The sequence below is a fragment of the Onychostoma macrolepis genome, chromosome 21, assembly GCF_012432095.1.
Source record: "Onychostoma macrolepis isolate SWU-2019 chromosome 21, ASM1243209v1, whole genome shotgun sequence".
Classification (NCBI taxonomy): Eukaryota; Metazoa; Chordata; class Actinopteri; order Cypriniformes; family Cyprinidae; genus Onychostoma; species Onychostoma macrolepis.
In genome coordinates this window covers 28043339-28069629 of record NC_081175.1, presented here as the reverse complement: position 1 = coordinate 28069629, position 26291 = coordinate 28043339, and the positions used below count along the sequence as shown (strand labels likewise).

Sequence of the window (26291 nt, the reverse complement as noted above, 5' to 3'; positions counted from 1 at the left end):
TTAGGTTAGGCAAGCAGGCGAAACTCTTCCCACATGAGGAGCACTGGTACGGCTTTTCTCCAGTATGAACTCTCTTATGGATTTTCAGGAATCCTGACCGAGCAAAACTCTTTCCGCACTGTGAGCACTTGTAAGGTTTCTCTCCAGTGTGAATCCTCTGGTGCGTTTTTAATTCACTGGTTGTAGCAAAGGTCTTCCCACAGTCAAAGCACACATGAGGTTTTACACCAGTATGGACAGTCTGATGCACTTTCAAAGAGTGCAGATGTGTAAAACTGTTTCCACAAAAAGAGCAAACGTGAGGCTTCACACCAGCGTGAATTTTAAGGTGTTCTCTTAAGGATTTTGCCAAAACAAATGTTTTATCACACTGATCACAGCTGAATGATCTCAGTCCAGCGTGAGAGAGCTGATGATTTTTGAGAGAGCTTTTGTATGTGAAACTCTTTCCACACTGAGTGCACGTGAATGATTTTTCTCCAGTGTGAATTTTCATGTGCACATTTAAACATCCTTTATTTTTTAAACTCTTTCCACACTCTGAGCAGATGGACAAACTTTTGGCGCCTGTTTTTTGAACACTTTCATGTATTAAATCCTTTTCAGTCTGTGAAATTATAGCATTTCCGTCTTCGTTCGTGAAATGATGATGTTTCTGAAAGTGATGCTGTTTGTCTTTCATTTCCATTAAATCTAAAAGCAACACAATCAATTACCAAAAATTTAATTAAAGAAGAACAAATGGGAAACGATAAGAAATAGGAGTCCCAATTTACAAAGACATTTCTTAGTCTACTAGTATCTAGTTTTAGATGTTTCGTTATTTGTCAGTTTTCATCTGAATGTTCCTCATCAGTCATTAAAGAGAATGAAGGAAACACCAACCTGTTTGTTCCTCTGTATCTTCATCTTTAATTCTGCAGGGTTCTTCCTCAAACTCCATCTTATCAATAGTATGTCAGTAGTTTCTCCTGGAGTAATTCCTCCTGCTTGCTTCTTCTTCAGCTGTGGGAAGATGGGAATATTCCCCAGCATTAAAACTCGCATGAACGGCTTCACTGAAGGAGTCAATGGAGCTCATTTAGCAGATGCTCAAACACTTACAATCACTCTCAATTATCCAGTCGTTTAGAAACAATTCCATGAAATAATGACAACCACCAAAGAATTGTTGTGTTAACCTACTGTATATAGCCTAACTGTTAATAGTCTTAATCTTGGTTAATTTCAAGTCGGACATGAAAGTACTAATTCTAATCAGGACTAGTTTTGTTTTGATTCAGTAAAATGACCCGACTCTTAAGAGTCATTCACTAGGGAAGCAGACACTGGACAAGTTTAATGACAAGTTCTCATATTCAGATTTCTCCCAGTAAACAAATTTAATTTGTGACAAATTAACAGTCTGTGTCACATAGAGTTAAATCTAGAGTTAAATGCCTCAATATTCAAATAATCTTCACACGTTTTCATGTGAATAACTAGCCAGGAACGTGTGTAGCTTCACTATATGTGCATTGTTTCATTTAATGTGGGACATGACTAAAGTATCAGTTCAGGATTCAATTTCTGAGTCGAATTAATCCTGTAAACGCTCCGACTGGTTTATAAGTATATTTGATTCACTAGTGAACCGACTCTTAAGAGTCATTTATTCGGGAATCGGACACTGTTCGAGGTCAATGCATGTTTAATTGGTCAGATTTACATATTTGCCTATAAATAATGAAATAAATGTACTCACCCTGATAAACAGCTGATTTAGAGTGGTTTCATGAAACAATGGAATCACAAACACGTGGTTGAAATGAATACAAATAGCGACATCTAGAGGATCTGTGCAATTATACACACTCACAATCGCTCTAATTATTCAGGTTTAAATGTTCTGATCAAACGGGCCTAGTTATTAGAGACAATTCCATTCCTTTTTTTCTTTTCTTTTTAATTGAATAAAAGGGAAAGCAGACACAATATATGAAACAACAGAAAGAATCACGCTTTTTAAAATATATTTTTAAACCTTTTACAACAGGAAAGAAATATGTATAAAAAAATTTACATGAAGGAATGATTTATTACAACATAGTTAATTAGCAATGTTCAATACAATGTTAGCCCTTTAAATGTATGCAAACTATTAGCATCAGTATAAAGCTATTTACTAAATCAAGAAATTTGTTCACTTAGGCAACTTCATTTTTCATATGAACCTGGAGATTATGTTATGTGAGCGATTGTAAGGTTTCTCTCTGGTGTGTTTTTAAGTTTTTCACACAGTCATTGCACGTAAAATGTCTCACACCAGAACGAATACTCTGATGCTCTTTTAAATTTTGTAGTCGTGAAAATTTTTCCACAAAAAGAGCAAAAGTGAGGCTTCACACCTTTAATGTGTGCATTTAAGTTTGATGCCACATTATTTATCACACTGATCACAACTATATGACCTCACTCCAGTGTGAATTAAAAAAAGAAAAAATTTCAAAGAAATTTCAAAAGCTTACCTCGTTAGAGCAGATGATGTTGGCGGTACCAGTGGAAGCCGGAATGTTGGGTCATTATTTAGTTATGCAAAGTTCCAGCAGTCTTATTGGTTAAAGTTAATCACGTGCTGAGGAGCTGATGACGTCACATAGTGTACGTATAGGTCTACGTTAGATTACTTAATATTTCTATATGTTTGTATTAATATGTTCACAATTGCATAACAAAACAAAAAAACAAAATCACTTAATATTACTTCCTCTTTTTTTTTCGCCATTTCAGAAATATTTAACAAGTTAAAACGAATGAATGAACGAATTAGTCAGTGATCTGTTCAGTTTTACTGTCAAATAAGTTGATTTTGTTTAATAAGCCTAATACAATGTATTAGTATTTATTTTAATAAATAAATAGGCCTATTAATACATTGTGTTGCAAAAAAAATTATACTACCATAAACTAATGTTATTTATAAATGTGTGTGTGTGTGTGTTTTCTAGCCAGATTACTTGTTTTGCATTGCATTACATTATGCATTGCAATACAATGATGATTGAGAGATGAACAAATAAACATTCCTTAAAAGCCTATGATATTTGATACTAAACATGATTTTATCATTTGCTATCAGAACAGACTGCAAAGCAATTAATTCAATGCAATAAGAAATGATATAGACTCTCAACTTTTCCAGTCAAAGTCGACAACGGAAGAAACTGCAAAAGCTAGCATCTGATCACAGCAACAGAATTCAGATTTCACAGTCACAGTAGATTTTGAGCCGATACTTCATCAATGAAACCAAATGAATATAAAATCTATATGGTACTGCCAATGTTCACTTCATACGTAAACAGAATTATTCTGATACATTCTTACAGAATCTGCTGTAAAAGATGGAGACTCAAAGCAATAAATAAATAAAATAATCCTTATTAAGTTTACTTACAGTTTTCTACAATCATTTTTGCACTAATAACAGAACCTTCATGTCCTTTTTCAAAACTCTAGACACATAATTCACAACCGATGATCAAAATGCATTTTTAAAAACACTTAAAGGGGTCCTATTATGCTCTTTTTGGGGTGGTGTACTAGTACACATCTAAACAATTTTCTGATGCTTATATTACTTCCCCTATATCTTACAAATTAGAGTCTAACTGTCTTGGAGGTAATCCTGACGAGCTGGTTAATAAGTTTAATGGACTATGTTCAAATATACTTGATGTTGTTGCCCCTTTTAAATTAAAAAAAACTAAAAGTCGTGTTCATCCCTGGTTTAATGATGAAACTAGGGCGATTAGACAGAAATGGAGAAAAGTGGAAAGGAAGTGGAAGAGGGATAAATTACAAATATCATATGATTGCGTCAAAGAGTGTATGATTCACTATCAAAAAACTGTTAAGATTGCAAAGGCAAATTATATTTCTGATCTCATTGCTAAAAATGCTCATAGTCCAAAAATATCTAATTTATATCCAGATCCGTCTCCTATGGCCTGTGAAAACTTTCTTACGTTTTTTTACTGAAAAGATCGATGATATAAGATCATGTATTGTTCCCTCCTCTCTGGACCTTCCTCAGTCCACATCAATTTCTACATATTTATCTGAATTTACTCCAGTGTCTCATAGTTACTTGGTGCAAATTATTCATAAAATGAAGCCCATTTCCTTGGATGTTGTCCCCCCTTGTCTCTTATTACAGACACTTGACACTATTACTCCTAGTTTACTGTCAATAATTAATAACAGTTTAATCAGTGGAAAAGTCCCATCTTATTTTAAGCATGCCATTGTGCAGCCGCTACTCAAAAAAACAAATCTCGATCCAACAGTTTTTAAGAATTACCGTCCCATCTCTAAATTACCGTTTCTATCAAAAGTTTTGGAGAAGGTTGTTTTTAATCAACTTTCCTCTTTCCTACAGGAAAATGGTAATTTTGATAAATATCAGTCTGGTTTTAGACCTCAACACAGTACAGAATCTGCATTGCTAAAAGTTTTAAATGACTTGTTGTTGATCGTCGATTCTGGCAATTGTGCGGTTTTAATTTTGCTGGATCTTAGCGCGGCATTCGACACTCTCGATCATGGCATTCTTTTAAATCGCTTACAGCAAATCGGGATCCAAGGTTGTGTTTTAAGTTGGTTTGTATCCTATTTAAAGGATCGAACCTTCTCGGTAGAGACTGGCAGATATTCTTCATCTTGTGCACCGGTTTTGTATGGGGTTCCACAGGGCTCAATTTTGGGTCCTGTTCTATTTTCTCTGTACATGCTCCCTCTGTGTGCTATATTTAGGAAGCACAATGTCTCATACCATTGTTACGCAGATGATACTCCGTGTTATGTTCCCTTGCACCCAAAGGATGTCTCCAGTCTACAGTGTTTATTTGATTGTCTGAGAGATGTTAAACAGTGGATGTCTGCCAACTTCCTCCAGTTAAATGAGTCTAAGACTGAGGTCCTACTCTTTGGCTCCCCTGCTTCTACAGAGGTTGTGGCCAGTATAATGGGGCCTCTATCTGGTAATCTTCATTCACATGTCAGAAACTTAGGCGTTACTTTTGACTCTGCTTTGACTTTTGATAAACAGATCAATGCTGTGGTTAGAAGTTGTTTTTATCAGCTAAAGAATATTGCAAAGATGAAGTCATTCTTAACATTAAGAGACATGGAGTCTGTAATACATGCTTTTATCTCATCCAGATTAGACTATTGTAATGGATTGTAATTGGGTATTTCACAGTCCCTACTTTCACGTCTTCAACTTGTTCAAAATGCTGCTGCTAGATTGTTAACTGGAACAAGAAAGAGGGAACATATTTCGCCAGTGCTGATCTCTCTTCACTGGCTCCCAGTTAAATATTGTATCCATTTTAAAACATTACTGTTTGTATACAAAGGTTTGCATGGACTGGCTACGTCATATCTCTCTGATCTCCTGTTTTACTGTAGTGCTTCTAGGGAACTTCGATCAACCAGTAGTCTTCAGTTGACTGTTCCAAGGACACGCCTGAAATTGAAAGGTGACCGTGCCTTTTCAGTGGCTGCACCCACAGCTTTGGAACAATTTGCCATTTTATATAAGATCTGCTCCAACATACGCTGATTTTAAGTCTCTTCTTAAAACGTACTTAATTACTGTTGCACATGGTCTCAAGTGAGCACAGTGGCATAACTGTAGTGTACTATCTGTTGCTGTGTTTTGTTTATTCTTGTATTTTGGTATATGTTTTAATTTTGTACAGCACTTTGGCCAACAGCTGTTGTTTTTAAATGTGCTTTATAAATAAATATGACGGACTGACTGACTGACTACATTTCGAAATAAGGTGCAATAAAAGTCAATAAATCCTTGATTAATATGAATATTTTAATTAAAAACATGTCTCCACGTACTATTCAATACAATTCTAGCGCATTTAATCTATTAAATAACAGCATAGTGAGCGAGTTTTTGGATATGGTAAGACTAATGGGTTGGTGTCTGTATTCAGAAAGGCAAGGAAAGCAAATAATGCATTCTAATAAATGCGAGCCACTAAAGGGACACAGTTAGCTTCTTGCTAGCGGTAGCCTGTTACATAACAGTACATAAGGCATTACCACATAAACAGAGTAAGGAGAGATGACTGAGGATGATGGCGAATGATTTACAGATCCTGAGCAGCACTCACAAGCATCTGATCTTGTAAAATGTGTGGTAAGTACTGCTGCTTCACAGTATAAACAGAGTACGAGCGATCGTGAATCTCGAAAGTGAAAGTGAAACTAAAAAGCGATCGTGCATTCCAAAGCAGTTTCAATGCCCAGCATGCGGCACCCTGATGCCTGCATTTTATTTACAGTATAAATTACCCGATGATATAACTGCGAGAGAAATATATATTTTCCCTGCGCTTCCTTCCTGCTGTGAGCTACTGAAATGAGCCGCACTGTGAAACAGCCAATCAGAGCACAGCTCAACATTATAATTCATGACCCTTCCAAATAAGCCAATAACAGACCATTTCATTCTAGGGAGAAATCCTAGGGTTGTAAATGGACATGTAAAACCGTTTCTGAATTTTTACCTAAGCCACATACCTTCTATGTAGATATCATAGAACAATTTAAAATATTGCATCAATGCATTCTATGGCACCTTTAAGTAAATTTATCCATTGTATGTCTTATATTTTCAAATTTTGATTAAATTATTTAAACTAATTCCAACTTTTGGAATTTACTAATTTACTTGAAAGTGATGGATCTGAATGTGACTTAGACAACTGTGGGTAATGCTTTATCTTATGTTTTATTAGAGTAAATGAGCGGGTGAAATCCCTCCCACATGAAGAGCACTGGTATGGCTTTTCTCCAGTTTGAATTCTCTCATGGGTTCTCAAGGTTGATGAATCAGCGAATCCAGTGACAGGCATCAGCTGTGGTCCACGCACGGATCCACTGTATTTAAAGTATTGTAAATTTATACTTTCACTGGAGCACCTAACCCATCCCTACCCACCCACCTAACCCACCCCTACCCCACTAACCTACCGACTTCTGAACAATATAAAACACACACAGGCAAATATAAGTGCAGTCACAGGTATTTATTGCAAAATGACCATAAACAAGCAGTATAAAAGCATTACAAACAAGTCGTGTTGCATTCCAAATCTTCTGAAGCCATACGAAGTCTTTATGCGAAGAAGAGAGTAAAACACAAGGTTTTAATCGTTGAAAATGATCCCGCTCCGTTAACGCGCTCACATCTCATTCAAAAAGATACTCCCGTCCCGTAGCATGACGCAATCGGTCACGAGACATACAAGAACCAATGGCATTTCACAACCAAAGCTGACATAAGGCTTCTTCTGGCGGCATTTTTTGAATTTATGCACACTGACTGCAGCACATAGGAAGAGCTTTACGGCGGACGGAGACGGCGATCGCGTCTATTTCTCTCACAAATCAATCGTTTTGCCTCTGAAGTCTTGGAACATTAATACTTTTTGAATAAATTATGACGGTAGTTCAGTTGTGTCTGTCTTGTTATATCTTCTGTTTTATTGACAAATGGTAGGTTTAGGGGCAGGGGTTGGGTTACGTGCTCATAAATGTGTAATGTAATATAAATAAAACTGTTGTGGCTGTTTACATTGAAAAAAAAAAATCACACCCCAACATATATGCAATAATGGCACTGTTGTTACCCAATATATAATTTACAACCTGGTCTCACAGAATTCCGTGTAATGGATCCGTGTGTGGACCACGGCTGATGCCTGTCACTGACTTGCATTGATATCACTTCTGTGAGCCCATCACGGAATTTCCGGCGATTCCGTGATGCCACCACAGATTCGGAGTTAAGGGTCCGTGATCATAACACAAGTTGGTCAGAGCACACATAAGGTCTCACACCAGTATGAATACTCTGATGAACTTGTAAACTGTACGGTTGTGTAAAACTCTTTCCACAAAAAGTGCAAACGTGACGCTTCACACCAGCATTAAGTTTATGTTGCCAAACTAAACGTTTTATCACACTGATCACAGCTGAATGATCTCACTCCGGAGTGAGAGAGCTGATGTTTTTTTAGGACGCTTCTAGATTTAAAACTCTTTCCACACTGAGTGCATGCGAATAGTCTTTCTCCCGTGTGAATTCTCATGTGCTTTTATAAGTTCTTGTTTGACAAAGAAACTCTTTCCACACTGAGTGCATGTATAAGGCCGCTCTCCAGTGTGAAATCTCAAGTGTCTCTTAAGGTTTGATGTACGGCTGAAAGTCTCCCACACTGAGTGCATGTGAAAGATTAAATTACTATATTAAAAAAACATCTTTTGCTTAATCTGAGCGTCAAATTATTTGTAAGTCATGCATCTGAATGTGAACTTTGCTCATTTAGACGTCTTGGGGCAATGTTTTTTAATATGAGTCTGAAGATTAGAGGATGTGACAAAACTTCCACAACATGAAGAGCACTGGTACGGCTTATCTCCAGTATGAATTCTCTCATGTTGTCTCAAGGTTGATGAATCAGCGAAGCTCTTTCCACAGTGTGAGCACTTATAAGGCTTTTCTCCAGTGTGAATCCTCTGATGGTTTTTTAAAGTTCTGGCTGCTATAAATCTCTTCCCACAGTCAAAACACATATGAGGTTTCACACCAGTATGAATACTCTCATGTTCTTTTAAAGATTGTAGAAGTGCAAAACTCTTTCCACAAAAAGAACAAACATGAGGCTTCTCACCAGTATGAATTTTAAGGTGTCTTATTAAGCTGGATGCCACAACAAATGTTTTATCACACTGATCACAGCTGAATGATCTCAGTCCAGCGTGAAAGAGCAGATGCTTTTTGAGAAAGCTTTTAGATGTGAAACTCTTTCCACACTGAGTGCATGTGAACGGTCTTTCTCCAGTGTGAACCCTCATGTGATCATTTAGGTGTCCTTTTTGAATAAAACCTTTTCCGCACTGAGTGCATGAGAATGGTTTTTCTCCAGTGTGAACTCTCATGTGATCATTTAGGTGTCCTTTTTGAATAAAACCTTTTCCACACTGAGTGCATGTGAACGGTCTTTCTCCAGTGTGAAGTCTCATGTGCACATTTAAGTGTCCTTTATTTTTGAAACTCTTTCCACACTCGGAGCAGGTGAAAGATCCCTTGGTGCCAGTTTTCTGAGCTCTTTTGTGTGTTAAATTCTTTCCAGTCTGTGAAATGATAGCGTTTCCATCTTCATTTGTGAAATGATGATGCTCCTGAAATTGGTGCCGTTTGTATTTCACTTCCATTAATTCTAAAATTAACATAATAAATTTCAAAAATTAAATTCAAGAAGAACAAATGGGAAACAAAAAGAAATATAGGCGAGTTACAATTTACAAAGAAAATTCTCAAGTCTACGAGTATCTTGTTTTAGATGTATTGTTATATGTCAGTTTTCATCTTAATGTTCCTCATCAGTCATTAAAGAGAATGAAGTAAAGCACCAACCTGTTTGTTCCTCTGTATCTTCATCTCTCATTGTCTTGTTTCACTCAAATGTTCATTCCATGTAAAACAATTCCATTCGTTGTACTTTTTACAACAGAGAAAAGAAAAATAGAAAACCAAAAATCAATTAAATACTATACTAGTAAAATAAATGTATATATATATATATATATATATATATATATATATATATATATATATAAGGGGTGTCCCCGACTAAGGATTTTCATAGTCGAATCAGAATTTTCACATCTTGCCGATAGTCAACTGATAGTCGAATCATATGTTTGGGGGCGGGGCAAAATACATTACCAAGAGTCAAGTCAGACATTCGACACGACAGTCATAATTACTGACGTTAACACACAGGAAAAATGTGTCGCAGATACAAACAGGGTAAATAATGTTTTGATTAAAAGATAGTTAACATGTTATGTAGCTTATATGACAGTTATTAATGTTCTGCATTTTTTTCGGGGTCACCCCTCATATATATATATACTAAACAAAATTATAAACGCAACACTTTTGTTTTTGTCCCCATTTTTCATGAGCTGAACAAAGATCTAAGACTTTTTCTATGTACACAAAAGGCCTATTTCTCTCAAATATTGTTCACAAATCTGTCTAAATCTGTGTTAGTGAGCACTTCTCCTTTGCCGAGATACTCCATCCACCTCACAGGTGTGGCATATCAAGATGCTGATTAGACAGCATGATTATTTCACAGGTGTGCCTTAGGCTGGCCAAAATAAAAGGCCAGTCTAAAATGTGCAGTTTTATCACACAGCACAATGCCAAGTTTTGAGGGAGCGTGCAATTGGCATGCTGACTGCAGGAATGTCCACCAGAGCTGTTGCCTGTGAATTGAATGTTCATTTCTCTACCATAAGCCGTCTCCAAAGTCTCCAACTGGCCTCACAACCGCAGACCACGTGTAACCGCACCATCCCAGGACCTCCACATCCAGCATCTTCACCTCCAAGATCGTCTGAGACCAGCCACCCGGACAGCTGCTGCAACAATCGGTTTGCATAAGCAAAGAATTTCTGCACAAACTGTCAGAAACCGTCTCAGGGAAGCTCATCTGCATGCTCGTCGTCCTCATCGGGTTCTCGACCTGACTGCAGTTCGTCGTCGTAACCGACTTGAGTGGGCAAATGCTCACATTCGATGGCGTCTGGCACTTTGGAGAGGTGTTCTCTTCACGGATGAATCCCGGTTTTCACTGTACAGAGCAGATGGCAGACACCGTGTATGGCATCGTGTGGGTGAGTGGTTTGCTGATGTCAACGTTGTGGATTGAGTGGCCCGTGGTGGCGGTGGGGTTATGGTATGGGCAGGCGTATGTTGTGGACAACGAACACAGGTGGATTTTATTGATGGCATTTTGAATGCACAGAGATACCGTGATGAGATCCTGAGGCCCATTGTTGTGCCATTCATCCAAGACCATCACCTCATGTTGCAGCATGATAATGCACGGCCCCATGTTGCAAGGATCTGTACACAATTCCTGGAAGCTGAAAACATCCCAGTTCTTGCATGGCCAGCATACTCACCGGACATGTCACCCATTGAGCATGTTTGGGATGCTCTGGATCGGCGTATACGACAGCATGCTCCAGTTCCTGCCAATATCCAGCAACTTCACACAGCCATTGAAGAGGAGTGGACCAGCATTCCACAGGCCACAATCAACAACCTGATGCGAAGGAGATGTGTTGCACTGCGTGAGGCAAATGGTGGTCACACCAGATACTGACTGGTTTTCTGACCCACCCAGACCCCCCCAATACAGTAAAACTGCACATTTTAGAGTGGCCTTTTATCGTGGCCAGCCTAAGGCACACCTGTGCAATAATCATGCTGTCTAATCAGCATCTTGATATGCCACACCTGTGAGGTGGATGGAGTATCTCGGCAAAGGAGAAGTGAACAATATTTGAGAGAAATAGGCCTTTTGTGTACATAGAAAAAGTCTTAGATCTTTGAGTTCAGTTCATGAAAAATGGTGGCAAAACAAAAGTGTTGCATTTATAATTTTGTTCAGTGTATATACTTAAATCCTCAAACATACATAAATATACATTTCACTTCTATTACAACCATCTGCAAATTACCAATGACTGAAATAATATTAGTTAGAGCAGAATATAAAATAAACTGTGACTATATTGGAAAATGACTTCGTATTTTCCTGTCGACACAGTAAAGCTGCTTTGACACAATCAATATTGTATAAAGCACTATATAAATAAAGGTTACTTAAATATTGCAATAGGTAGAATATCAATATTGACATTTCATTGAAACTAGTTTGGACAGTTTATAATAGGCCTATATACGGTGGCCGAGAGAGCTCAACGCGCTGCAACTTCAGAAAACACATGCAAATAGAAAAAGCACCAGCAAATCAAGAAAACATCTTCTTCAGTTTGACAGCAGGTGGTGCAAATGCTCACAACGCAAACAAATAAAGAAATGCGCTGTCAATTCTCACAACACAACCAAATAAAGAATTTTATTTGCAGCGCGTTTCTTTGTTTGGTTGTGTTGTGAGTATTTGCAGTGCGTTTCTTTATTTGGTTGTGTTGTGAGAATTTGCAGCGTGCGTGTTGTCAAATTGATGAAGTTGTTTTCTTAATTTGCAGGCGTTTTTTTCTATTTGCGGTGCGTTTCTTTATTTGGTTGTGTTGTGAGCATTTGCAGCGCGCATATTGTCAAATTGATTAAGTTGTTTCCTTAATTTGCAGGTGTTTTTTCTATTTGCAGCGCGTTGAGCTCTCTCGGCCACCGTACCTATAACATATAGTGTAACATTTAAACTTTAAGTTAAACATAAGTTTCAACTTAAGGGTGCACTTGAAATGGTTACAAATTGGATTTATGAAAGAATGATGCAATGTAAAGTAAATATATGTAGAATGAGAGACAGAAACTCTTTCTTGCATCCAGACACTAAATAATGACAAACATCAAATGAGTGTTGTGTTCAGCTACTGTACATAACTGTTATTTTATTCTTTATCTTCTCAAAAGTGTTGTTATAATCAGAAATGAGCTCTAGATTTCCAGCACTGTTAAACTATCAGTTCTTCAATTCTCACAGCAGCTCAGAGTGAAGCTGAAAGATTATTGATGAGGGTTGATTGCTTTAATCAGACATCCATTAAATGTGTGAATGTGTGATAAGTAAAGACAAAGGAAGTGTTTGCAAATCACAGATACTGAGCATTTACCTTGCATAATAGTTTACTAAAATGTAAGTTACATTTAGGCTACATAAAGTCACAGAAACGCAACAAAGACTACCACATTTTGCAGATCACAAAATATTTACAACGTTAAAAGTGACAAATGCAAAGACTTTATTATTTTCATTTGTGCGCGTGCAGAGTTGCAGTGGCCCTCGCGCGACTGTCCTGTCCGGCGCGCGCGCGCTCTACACATAATAATCGTTACCAAGGGCCACAGTCGTGTCAGAAAACGACCAAATGACCTCAAAATCACAAGATTTGTCTAAACATACACGAGAGATGCGTTTGTCCCGCAGAAAGCGTTGAGGCCGCGCTACTAAAACCCTGAGGAGAATAATCCAGAGAAAAAGGACATTAGAAACAGAAACTTACGCTTATTTGTGTCTTGATGTGCGGTTGGAGTGGACAGCGCCTCGGGGACAGACGAGGAGCGTGAGGTTTTTTCTCCGTTTGAGGGATTTTATCCACTGTTTCTTTCTGCAACCGTTTGTTTCTGTCGGTGCGCGTCTCACAGACTAGAGGGCGTGGCGCTCTGGACTCGCTGAGGCAAAGAGGCTTCTGATTGGTTCGCGTCACGCAAACTCCCGCCCACAACACAAAACAGAGCGTTTGATGTGAGCCGCCCACAGCAGTGATGGGCGGAGCCCGTATGTGCGCTTAAAAACTAGTGCCTTAAATACCCAGGCAGGCTGTATCCGAAATCGCCCCCTATACTCACTTATAGTATAGTATAGTATAGTATAGTATTATAGTATTTATTTAGTTCACTTCAACACTGAGTGGACCGGAAGGACTGCCGCTTTTGCATAGTTTGTGCTGCGACAACATCAATGAGTGTTGTGTTTTTCTGTTCTTTTTTAATGGTAATTTAATCCTTATCTTCTCAAAAGTATCATTAATCAGAAATGAGCTCTAGATTTAGCAATTCTTCTATTCTCACAGCAATTCAGAGTGAAGCTGAAAGATTATTGATGAGGGTTAATTGCTGTAATCAGACATCCATTAAAGTGTGTGAAAAGTACAGATAAAGGAATAGTTTGCACATCACAGATATGAGTATTTAACTTAAAACTCTACTTGTGTCAGACGGTTGCATAATAATTTACTGAAATTTACATTCACCTTTAATGCATCAAATGAGAGCAGAAAAGCCAGTGGATCAAGACAAATAAATCGTTTGAAGATTGTCAGATAAAACAGCAGAAGAAAACAATTTTTAGTTAAATTACGGGGACAAATGATAAAATTACATTGCTGCAGTAAGGTGCAACCTGCTTGTTGAAATCATATCCTGTGTTTGGACATCAGATGGACTTGTGGAAACTTCTTCATTTCATCATTGTGGATGTTAAAGCCAACAATAAGGGGATTATATTTAGTTGTATTGATTTTAAAAACATAAGTTGCAAGATTTGGAGTCAAGCTTTATAAAGCCATGATATGAATGAGGATAGGGGACAGTTTGTACAGGGCAAGAGAATGGTGCATCTTCAAAAACATTGTTACCGTAAATAAATTGAAGTTTTGTTTAAATTTAGGAAACTCACAAAAAAGGGCCATCTCACTCCACCACTAGATTTTGTATAACATATCTTTATTGAGTTCTATAAAAACTCATTGTGCATTGTAAATAATATAATGATATATACTTAAAATAATTGTGTAATTATTAAAATAATATAAACGTAAAAAAAGCATTTTAAGTTTAGAAACGTTTTGAGTCCCCCCCCCCTCCCACAGTGGTTTGGTCCACTGCCTGCTTTCCCCCGTTACCTCACCTACACACAGAAGTCTGGTGGGACAGAACAAAGTTCTTCAGTAGTTATGTGTAAGTAGGCTGTCAAGGCTATTTTATTCACTTTAAACATCAGATGAAGCAGGGCTCTGAACTGGTTCAAGTAACAAAAACTGGAAACGAACAAAATTTTGACAGGAACAGAACCAGAAACTAAATAAAATTTTACAGTTCCGAACTGAATTGAAAATTTGAAATAGCCATTAACCGGTTAATAACGTTATTTTATCGTTCCATTTAATCTTTGAAATTTGCTGTCAACCAATCATGAATTAAAGTAGTACGACCTATGCATATATATATATATATATATATATATATATATATATACACACACACACACATTCCTATGCCTTCTCTACTCACTTACTTTATTCTCTTATTATCCCCTTATGGTAAATTGCTTCTTGTATTCCTCAACTGTGAGTCACTTTGGATAAAATAAAAAATGTTAAGCTAACTGAGGCTTGTTATAGCACTTGCATATCATTTTGATTGCTTCCATTGTACTCATTTGTAAGTCGCTTTGGATAAAAGCATCTGATAAATGACTAAATGTAAATGATTGAGAGATGAACAAATAAACATTCCTTAAAAGCTTTGATCATATTTGATATTCATATTTTAACATGATTTACCATTTGCTAACAGAACAGACTGCATAGCAAATAATTCAATCAATCTATATAATAAGAAATGGGTCTAATAAGAAATTATGAACTTTCAATTTATCCAGTCAGTCAACAACAGATGGAAGAAGATTAGCAACTGCACAAAACAAAAGCTGACATCTGATCACAGTAGTAGAATTCAGATACAGACTCAGATTTCAGTCCTCCCAGATTTTAAGGCAATTCTTCATCAATGAAACCTTGAAATGACTGAGGAATGCGGCCATCTAGTCAAATCTGTGGTATACTGCCAATGTTCACTTCATATAAGTATACAGAATTATTCTGATGATGAGACAGAATCTGCTTCAAAAGAAGATGGAGAATCAAGACACACACAAATCATTAAGTTTACTTAATCACTGACCAGTAAAATGAGTCCATCTCTTAGCTGCTTTGCTACAGACTCTGCATGTTCATTTCATTCAGGTTTCGTAACCAATACCATCTTCTCTCATATTGTAAATAATTAACCTCAAAAACATCTAGTGCAGTTCTAATTTTATTAGTATTGTATTTCAAACAGTAGAGCATGATGCACGTGATTAAACAAGTTATTGCATGTGCGGTTCTTCTGTAAGGTATAACCCCTTGAATTCATGTAAACAAGTACGTTTTAGTCACATAGAATTTGTTCCTTTTTATTTCTCAGTCTAAAAATGTACAGACTATTTCTTTAAATAATAAAAAGATTTAATATTCTATGTTCAACATGATTTCAATGCAATATTGCTAGTGTGCACAATTAATAAAAACAAAACCCCTCAAAGAAAAAAAAAACATCTCTTCATTTTAGAGCAGCACACTAGCTTCAAATATTAATACTTGCCAAAATGTCCTGTCAAATAATCAAACTTCACTACTAATTTTAGCAAATTACCCTCTAATTAAATCACTCTATTGAAACAAATTCCATCTTTTTGATAAGATTACGGTTTTCTCGGTTGGATTATAAAAATATCATTAATACAATGCATGTATAAGTTGTCCGATTCAGATTTCTCCCAATAAAAATAAAACCACAGTCTGACACACAGGGGTGGACTTAACCAATAAGCGAGGTAAGCGGCGTAATAAGCGAGGTAATATGTTTTACTTTACATGTAATGAATCTAGAATATATGAAAGTTTCACTTTTTGAAATGTTACAAAAAATTTTTTTCCACGATATTCTATTTTTTTTTTTTTAGATGCACCTGCATATGGAGAGCGTCAAATGTTCTCTCACCGCTCAAAACACTGAGTTTTTTTCAGGTGCTGAGTTCTGCAAGCTCACGAATCATTATAACAACATGTAGATGCCATGCAAATAAGAGATTCATCACAAGATTCATCCAACTGAAATGAAAACAAATGGCGACATCTAATGGAACACCTGTGGCACTAACAAGTTATCATAACTTCATATGGAAAATCTGCTTAACAATTTAACTTTTATTACATTTTTACCAAACTGTTTGTCAAAATATAAGGTATAACCATACAATGTATGATGTTAAATCTTACACATTTTATCTGCTATAGATAGCACCTGTAAAGCACTGCTGAATTGCCAGAGACACATGACAGATTCACTTTTCCTGAGCAATTTGATCTTCTCTCAGTGCGTTTAGAGTCTACATTATGAGAAGAATCACTTTATAAATATAAAAAGAAAAACATCTGGTGCCTTTTTTAGGCAAAAGAATGAGCTACTAATAGCTGATTAGCAATGTTGAATACAATGGGCAACGCCTTGACTTCATGTTAACTTTATCCATTAGGCATTTAAAAATGACTTTATTTTTTGTGTCTTATCTTTTAAAATTTAGATTAAATCAATTAATTATTTACTTCTGAATGTGACTTAGACAACTGTGGGCAATGCTTTATCTTATGTTTTATTAGAGTAAATGAGCGGGAGAAATCCCTCCCACATGAAGAGCACTGGTACGGCTTTTCTCCAGTATGAATTCTCTCATGTGTTTTCAAGGTTGATGAATCAGCGAAGCTCTTTCCACAGTGTGAGCACTTGTACGGTTTCTCTCCAGTGTGAATCCTCTGGTGTTTTTTTATGTCACTAGACGTAGAAAAGGTCTTGCCACAGTCAGAGCACACATAAGGTCTCACACCAGTATGAATACTCTGATGAACTTGTAAACTGTACGGTTGTGTAAAACTCTTTCCACAAAAAGTGCAAACGTGACGCTTCACACCAGCATGAAGTTTAAGATGTTCTTTTAAGTAAGATGCAAAAACAAACGTTTTATCACACTGATCGCAGCTGAATGATCTCACTCCGGAGTGAGAGAGCTCATGTTTTTTCAGGACACTGCTAGTTTTAAAACTCTTTCCACACTGAGTGCATGCGAACGGTCTTTCTCCCGTGTGAATTCTCATGTGCTTCGTAAGTTCTTGTTTGACAAAGAAACTCTTTCCACACTGAGTGCATGTATAAGGCCGCTCTCCAGTGTGAAATCTCACGTGTCTCTTAAGGTTTGATGTACGGTTGAAACTCTTCCCACACTGAGTGCATGTGAAGGATCCGTTGGCTCCAGTTTTTCCAGCTTGTTTTTGTGTGAAATTCTGTTCAGTCTGTGAAACGACTGCAATTCCATCTTCATTTTTAAAATGATGAGGTTTTTCAAACTGATGCTGCTTGTCTTCCTTCAGTCCCATCGGTTCTAAAAATCAGCATATTAATAATCCATACGTCAATTCAACAAGGACATATTAGAAACATAAAATATTAATAAATTAACCCTCAGTACAAATCTAGTTTGTCTACTAGTATCCAAATAAGAAATATATATATATATATATATATATATATATATATATATATATATATATATATATATATATATATATATATTTATTTAATTTCAGTTTTCATCTTAATGTTCCTCAGCAGTCATTATAGAGAATGAAGGAAAACACCAACCTGTTTGTTGAATTCTCATGTGCACATTTAGATCTTCTTTGACAAAGAAACCATTTTCACACGGAGTGCATGTATAAGGCTTCTCTCCAGTGCAAGTGAAATGTCCATTGGCTCCAGTTTTTCCAGCCTGTTTTTGTGTGAAATTCTGTTCAATCTGTGAAATGACTGCATTTCCATTTTCATTTTTAAAATGATGAGGTTTTTCAAACTGATGCTGCTTGTCTTCCTTCAGTTCCATTGGTTCTAAAATCAACATAAGCCTATTAATTTCCCATACATGTCATATTTCCCATATATATAGGGCCTATGTCATTTTGAATCTTATTCTGCCTTCATGTGCTATCAGAAATTTCCTATTTCCCACTTATGAAGTCATGATAACGTGGGTAAAGCCGTGGGTCCCATTGACTGGCATTATATGACTGACAGACTGCAACAGTTTGAGTTAAAAATCTTTGTTTGTGTTCTACTGAAGAAACAAAGTCACCTACATCTTGGATGCCCTGGGGGTAAGCAGATAAACATCAAATTTTCATTTTCGGGTGAACTATCCCTTTAACGACAAGACAAATGGATGTAGTTGTTGTGAGAACAGCATCTAAGCAATGGTTGTCCCCTCCACCATGTTTAAAGTTTATGACCCACCCAACTCAGAAACTCTGGTATTTCAGAATAATTCCCAGTAATAAATACGACTTGAGTCGACGTCCAATTTCTGATTAGGAAACAGGTATTTATGATAATTCCGATAACACGTGAAGACAGCATTAATGTTCCTCATCAGTAATAATAGTGAATGAAGTTTAACACCAACCTGTTTGTTCCTCTGTATCTTCATCTTTCATTCTGCAGGGTTCTTCACCGCAACAGCTGAATAAAACAGTACAAAATGCGCATTAGTCTAATATCATAAACACTCTCCACTACAGCATTACAGTATACTCAGCGAATTTCACTAAGTACTTGTACAGTAAACAAATATATACACACCTTATGCCTTCTCGGGGGTGATATACAGATTTAACTTACAATTCCGTGAACGAGTTCTGATTAAGCCGCGATGAAGCGGCTCTCTGCACCAAAACACTGGAAGACAAACAAGCTTTAGCCAAAAAAATTTAGCGGCTAATGCTAACGCTTTGGCTGTATACAGGGAAGGAGACCAAAGAGCTAATCGTTTAATGAATCGACAGCCTATCGGCTAATCTTAAACTTCTTTGCCATAAACAACAGGCTGGTTTGAGATGAACCAAAGCTGCGCAGAACTGATCACCGATAGATGCATGTTGCGCAGGGTTGCCAGGTTCTCACTACAAAACTCGCCCAAAAATAGCTGACTCAATCGCGTTTCTTCTTCTTCTTCTGTTATAGATTTATTTGGTGGGTTGCATACCAGCCTTTTAGGTGCATACCGCCTCCTCCTGTCCTGTGCTGGGGTGCGAATTGATTTCAGGTATATATTATGATAATATTCTACTCTTAAGTCCACTATTCTTAATGAATTTTAAAACTGTCTTTATTATTTTACCAGAATCTTTGTTTTGTGTTTAGTATGTTCCAGATTGAAAATTCATTGCATCCTAGTTCTGTAGTTCTCTTTGCAGTTCATTCCTTTCCTGTTCTAATCTAACACATGATTGTTTCCTTCACTTGGCATATTTCACATAATCCTATACTGTTTTTTGCCTGAAGTGTATTAATTAAGTTTTGTACGATTTAGGCTCTTTAATCTTGTTAAAATGATCTGATCTTCTCTACTTAAGTTTATAGGTATCAGTATACTTTGACTTACCCTGTTTTTTATATTATAAAAATGTCTTCCTGTTTTACAGTCATTCCAATTCCCTTGCAATTTTCCAATCACAAGCTTCTTTAATTATACTCTTTCCCTTTATTCTACTTACTGAAACAGAAACAGAGTTCAGTCTAAGTGACTCTTTAGCCATTTTGTCAGATTTTCCATTTCCTGGTAAATCAACATGCGTTGGTACCCAAACAAAATTAACTATAATTCCAGAATGTCTTAAACTATACAATATATTCACTATTTCAAGAAAGATATCATATCTAACAGTTTGAAAAGTTTGAAGGCCGGTAAGCGATGCCATTGAAACTGAACAAATCACAACTTTATTTGGCATCACTTCTTCTACCCAACAAAGTGCCATCTGAATTACCACAATTTCGGAAGTGTATACTGAAGTCTCATCTGTTAACCTCCCATATTTTCCTATTTTAAATTTTGGAACATAGAATGCAGATCCAGTATGACCTGGGTTTCTTGAGCCATCTGTGTATACTGGACGAAATTCATAATAAACTGTTACTGTTCTGATCAATTCTATTGTCTTGATATTCCAATCGCGTTTTGAGTCTGTCCCCTGGTAAAAAATTACATTCTAGGGGTAAAATACATGTTTTTTGCAACACTGCTTCATTAAGTTGTGTCAAAGCAGCTTTACAGTATCAAATAGGAAAATAGTGTGTTCTTCTGTAAGAGTAACCCCTTGATTTTTATGTAAACAAGTACAAGTCACATACATTTAGTTCCTTTTTATTTCTCTTAGTCTAAAAATGTACAGTCGATTTCTTTAAATGCAAAAAAAAAAAAAATTAACATCTGTTCAATATGTGATTCAACGTGCTTATATTTGTGCTAGTGTGCACAATTAATAAAAAACAAATTAACTCCTTAAAGAAACAATAACAACAAAAAACATCTCTTCATTTTACAGCAACACACTCATTTCAATACTAGTTTCAGAAACTAATACTATGGCCATGCCATAATGTCCTGTCAAATAATCAATAATAAACTTCGCTACTAATTTTACCAAATAAAGTAAAGTAAGTAAATCACTCTTTTAAAACAATTCCATCTTTTTGATACAGTATTTTTTATATTTGGAATATATTTCACTGTATTACTGTAGAAATGCAGCAAATTGCTGTATTATTATGTTTACCAGTTTCAAAAAGAGTACCCTGCATACACATGCAAACTGATCTGTAATATTTTGGTCGTTATTGTGTCTGAGAGAGGAAAGAATTCATGTAATTTCAAAGTAGCCATTAAATGGCTACAATGCATGTATAAATTGTGCTGAATTGCCAGACACACTTTTCCTGAGCAATGTGACCTTCTCTCATGTGTATTTAGAGTCCATATTATGAGAAGAATCACTTTTGAAATAAACATCTGGTTCCATTTTTAGGAAAAATTAATTTTTTCAAATTTGGATTAAATTATTTCAGCTAATTCCAATTTTTGCTTTGTCTGAATATTGAATTATTTACTTGAAAGTGATGGATCTGATTGTGGGCAATGCTTTATCTTATGTCTTATTAGACTAGAAGTGCGGGTGAAATCCCTCCCACATGAAGAGCACTGGTACGGCTTTTCTCCAGTATGACCTCTCTCATGATTTTTCAAGGACGATGACTCAGTGAAACACTTTCCACAGTGTGAGCACTTGTACGGTTTCTCTCCAGTGTGAATCCTCTGGTGTTTTTTTATGTCACTAGACGTAATAAAGGCCTTTCCACAGTCAAAGCATACATGAGGTCTCAAACCAGTATGAATACTCTGATGAACTTTTAATTTGTGCAGATATGCAAAACTCTTTCCACAAAAAGTGCAAACGTGAGGCTTCACACCAGCATGAGCTTTAAGATGTTCTCTTAAGTGTGTTGCCAAAACATATGTTTTATCACACTGATCGCAGCTGAATGATCTCACTCCGGAGTGAGAGAGCTGATGTTTTTTCAGAACAACTTTGGATTTAAAACTCATTTCACAATGAGTGCATGTGAAGGGTCTTTCTCCCGTGTGAATTCTCATGTGTACATTTAGTTCTTCTTTGTAAAAGAAACCCTTTCCACACTGAGTGCATGCATAAGGCCGCTCTCCAGTGTGATATCTCATGTGTTTATTAAGCTTTGATTTCTGACCGAAACTCTTTCCACACAGAGTGCATGTGAACGAACTCTCTCCAGTATGAATTCTCATGTGCACATTTAGTTCTTCTTTGTCAAAGAAACCCTTTTCACACTGAGTGCATGTATAAGGCTTCTCTCCAGTGTGAGATCTCATGTGTCTGTTACGGTTTGATTTCTGACTGAAACCCTTTCCACACTGAGTGCATGCATAAGGCTTCTCTCCAGTGTGAACGGTCATGTGTCTATTAACCTCTGATTTCCGACTGAAACTCTTCCCACACTGAGTGCATGTGAAAGATCCTTTGGCTCCAGTTTTTCCAGCCTGTTTTTGTATGAAATTCTGTTCAGTCTGTGAAATGACTGCATTTTCATGTTCATTTTTAAAATGAAACCGATGCTGCTTGTCTTCTTTCAGTCCCATCGACTCTAAAATCAACATAAGCCTATTAATTTCCCATATTTCAAATAAAGAATGACAAATTAGGAACAAAACAAAATATAACCCTTAACTTTTCTACTTTGTCTACTAGAATCTAGTTTTAGATGGATTTTATATAACCAGTCACAAGTACCACGAGTATATTTGTAGCAATAGCCAACAATACATTGTATGGGTCAAAATTATTGATTTTTCTTCTATGCCAAAAATCATTAGGAAATTAAGTAAAGATCATGTTCCATGAAGATATTTTGTAAATTTCCTACCGTAAATGTATCAAAACTTAATTTTTGATTAGTAGTTTGCATTGTTAAGAACTTAATTTGAACAACTTTAAAGGCGATTTTATCAAAATTTAGATTTTTTTGCACCCTCAGATTCCAGATTTTCAAATAGTTGTATCTCAACCAAATATTGTCCTATTCTAACAAACCATACATCAATGGAAAGCTTATTTATTTTACATTTTTTTTAATTTTTTAAAATGACCCTTATGACTGGTTTTGTGGTTTTATGTCAGTTTTCATCTTAATGTTCCTCATCAGTCATTATAAAGAATAAAGGAAAACACCAACCTGTTTGTTCCTCTGTATCTTCATCTTTCATTCTGCAGGTTCTTCACCGCAAGAGCTGAATAAAACAGTACAAAATGCGCATTAAAGTCTAATCCATAACCACTACAATATTATAGCATACTCAGCGAATTTCATAAAATACTTATAACGAACAGTAGACAAATATATAGCCTACAAACCTTATGCCTTCTCGGGGGTGTTAAACAAACTTACAAAACGTCTTTCCACGAACGACTTCTGATAAACCTATTAAACCGTGATGAAGCGTGGCTCTCTGCACCGAAACACTGGATGACAAGCAACCTTTCGCCAGAAAAGAGTAACAATGTTGCCGCTGCCGCTTTGGTTGTTTGCAGGGAAAAAGATCAAAGCCGTTTTTTGAATGGATGTCAACAGAGGAGAGGCTTCACTACGCTGAACAAACAGCTTGTGTTAGGAAACAGTTTATCATTTAATAATGAATCGACAGCCTATCGGAGCCGCTTGTTTGAGATTAGCAGAATCTGCGCATGCGCGGTCAACACGAAATGAACGAATCCTGAGTCATATAAAAGATTCGTTTAAATTGAACGACTCGTTCGTGAACGACACATCACTACAGCGGCGAACCATTGGACCAGCGTCTATGGTTTTAACTGATCTCGAATCAGTTTGATCAGTTTGTAGACATTATTAATGAGACATTTGTGTAATTAAAAGGACGAGTAGTCGTTTGGCCTAGTCTCTTATTTGCCTGTTTAAACAAGCTCTCCATAAAACAAACAAAACCCTGCAAATTAATAATAATAATTCAAAAACACATACAGACACTTTATGTTTAATTAAATTTTTATTATTTTAATTGCATTTGATGAGTAATACTGTCAATAAAACATTTGCAATGGGTTTGTAAAATCATTTTATGTCTCTACTTGTAGAAATCAAATCTCAATATTTAGGTCACCTCTTCAAAACAGTTCTAACCAGCTGAGTACAGCAGTTAATTTCACATTCAAAATGCACTGTCATACATGTTTCAGATCTACTTATTCTTCATAACACTAGCAAAGATAGTCCTCCTCTTAGTCACTTATAAAGCAATGACCTAAAAACTCTTAACAACAGGTATTGCACGATGTTTTCTTTTGTGAAACGTCTTTACAAAATAAGAGCTATCTCTGTTTGTAATTTACTGCAGTAGTAACATAGTTCATTTTTACATTACAGTACAAAATTATTCCTATTCCCCAGGTGTTACATCTTATTGTTTTGATAGCGTTTTTTTAGATTTGGTATATAAATTGATGGAATTAATGTAGAAATGTAGCAAATTTCTGTTTTATTATGTTAGGTTCTGAACTAAAGTTCAACAGTTTTGAAAAGATTAAGTAAATGTGCAAATAATTCTGTAATATTTTGGAGGTTATTGTGTCTGAGAGAGAACAGAATTTATATAATTTCAAAAACTGTGTCAAAGCAATGCTAATGATCCTCCATTTAGTCACATAGACACAACAACAATTAATTTTTTATTACATTTTTACCAAACTCTTTGTCAAAATATAAGGTATAACCATACAATGTGTGTTCTGAAGTCTTGTACATAACGACTAGAAGCTGTAAACCAAGTATTTTACCGCTGAATTGCAAGAACACATTCACTGTAATTACCTGTATATATACAGTGAGGAAAATAAGTATTTGAACACCCTGCTATTTTGCAAGTTCTCCCACTTAGAAATCATGGAGGGGTCTGAAATTGTCATCGTAGGTGCATGTCCACTGTGAGAGACATAATCTAAAAAAAAATCCAGAAATCACAATGTATGATTTTTAACTATTTATTTGTATGATACAGCTGCAAATAAGTATTTGAACACCTGAGAAAATCAATGTTAATATTTGGTACAGTAGCCTTTGTTTGCAATTACAGAGGTCAAACGTTTCCTGTAGTTTTTCACCAGGTTTGCACACACTGCAGGAGGGATTTTGGCCCACTCCTCCACACAGATCTTCTCTAGATCAGTCAGGTTTCTGGCCTGTCGCTGAGAAACACGGAGTTTGAGCTCCCTCCAAAGATTCTCTATTGGGTTTAGGTCTGAGACTGGCTAGGCCACGCCAGAACCTTGATATGCTTCTTACAGAGCCACTCCTTGGTTATCCTGGCTGTGTGCTTCGGTCATTGTCATGTTGGAAGACCCAGCCTCGACCCATCTTCAATGCTCTAACTGAGGGAAGGAGGTTGTTCCCCAAAATCTCGCAATACATGGCCCCGGTCATCCTCTCCTTAATACAGTGCAGTCGCCCTGTCCCATGTGCAGAAAAACACCCCAAAGATGATGCTACCACCCCATGCTTCACAGTAGGGATGGTGTTCTTGGGATGGTACTCATCATTCTTCTTCCTCCAAACACGTTTAGTGGAATTATGACCAAAAAGTTCTATTTTGGTCTCATCTGACCACATGACTTTCTCCCATGACTCCTCTGGATCATCCAAATGGTCATTGGCAAACTTAAGTCAGGCCTGGTTTAAGCAGGGGAACCTTCCGTGTCATGCATGATTTCAAACCATGACGTCTTAGTGTATTACCAACAGTAACCTTGGAAACGGTGGTCCCAGCTCTTTTCAGGTCATTGACCAGCTCCTCCCGTGTAGTTCTGGGCTGATTTCTCACCTTTCTTAGGATCATTGAGACCCCACGAGGTGAGATCTTGCATGGAGCCCCAGTCCGAGGGAGATTGACAGTCATGTTTAGCTTCTTCCATTTTCTAATGATTGCTCCAACAGTGGACCTTTTTTCACCAAGCTGCTTGGCAATTTCCCCGTAGCCCTTTCCAGCCTTGTGGAGGTGTACAATTTTGTCTCTAGTGTCTTTGGACAGCTCTTTGGTCTTGGCCATGTTAGTAGTTGGATTCTTACTGATTGTATGGGGTGGACAGGTGTCTTTATGCAGCTAACGACCTCAAACAGGTGCATCTAATTTAGGATAATAAATGGAGTGGAGGTGGACATTTTAAAGGCAGACTAACAGGTCTTTGAGGGTCAGAATTCTAGCTGATAGACAGGTGTTCAAATACTTATTTGCAGCTGTATCATACAAAAATATAGTTAAAAAATCATACATTGTGATTTCTGGATTTTTTTTTTTAGATTATGTCTCTCACAGTGGACATGCACCTACGATGACAATTTCAGACCCCTCCATGATTTCTAAGTGGGAGAA

General features: G+C 36.7%; 2 protein-coding genes across 8 annotated transcripts in view; both read right to left on the bottom strand.

Moving 5' to 3' along the window:
* LOC131529321 (gastrula zinc finger protein XlCGF8.2DB-like) overlaps positions 1-13281 on the bottom strand; it is a 65211-nt gene extending 51930 nt beyond the window's left edge. Inside the window, exons 1-3 of one of the 2 annotated variants that reach the window (XM_058758980.1) lie at positions 13117-13134; positions 9485-9568; positions 886-1005 (exon numbers count right to left, since the gene is read on the bottom strand). In XM_058758980.1, the coding sequence (XP_058614963.1) occupies positions 886-1005; positions 9485-9508 (144 nt within the window). In that variant the 5' untranslated portion in view covers positions 9509-9568; positions 13117-13134. Of the gene's footprint in view, positions 1-885; positions 1006-7077; positions 9288-9484; positions 9569-13116 lie in introns of those variants that run through there. The other variant, XM_058758979.1, reaches the window with a different exon arrangement.
* Positions 13282-15699: 2418 nt separating this feature from the next.
* Positions 15700-23588, bottom strand: LOC131529319 (gastrula zinc finger protein XlCGF8.2DB-like). Of its 6 annotated transcripts, XM_058758970.1 has the most exons (6): positions 23266-23577; positions 23087-23141; positions 19124-19219; positions 18948-19003; positions 18134-18376; positions 15700-17873 (listed from the first exon to the last, which is right to left on the bottom strand). In XM_058758970.1, exons 4-6 carry the CDS (start codon positions 18976-18978, stop codon positions 17032-17034), a joined length of 1116 nt encoding a protein of 371 aa, XP_058614953.1. In that variant the 5' UTR covers positions 18979-19003; positions 19124-19219; positions 23087-23141; positions 23266-23577; the 3' UTR covers positions 15700-17031. The 6 variants fall into 6 exon arrangements, with proteins under 6 accessions (XP_058614953.1, XP_058614954.1, XP_058614955.1 ...); XM_058758971.1 differs by lacking the exons at positions 18948-19003; positions 19124-19219 and having other exon boundaries at positions 23266-23579; XM_058758972.1 differs by lacking the exons at positions 18948-19003; positions 19124-19219 and having other exon boundaries at positions 23300-23579.
* Between the last annotated feature and the right edge of the window lie 2703 nt (positions 23589-26291).

Coding starts and splice junctions, on each gene's coding strand:
- LOC131529319 (XM_058758971.1), bottom strand. CDS start 23,117: ATGAAAGATGAAGATACAGAGGAACAAACAG. Junction 18,377..23,086: donor AGATACAGAGGAACAAACAG/GTTGGTGTTTTC, acceptor TGTTGATTTTAG/AACCAATGGAACTGAAGGAA. Junction 17,874..18,133: donor CATGAGAATTCAACAAACAG/GTTGGTGTTTTC, acceptor GCTGATTTTTAG/AACCGATGGGACTGAAGGAA.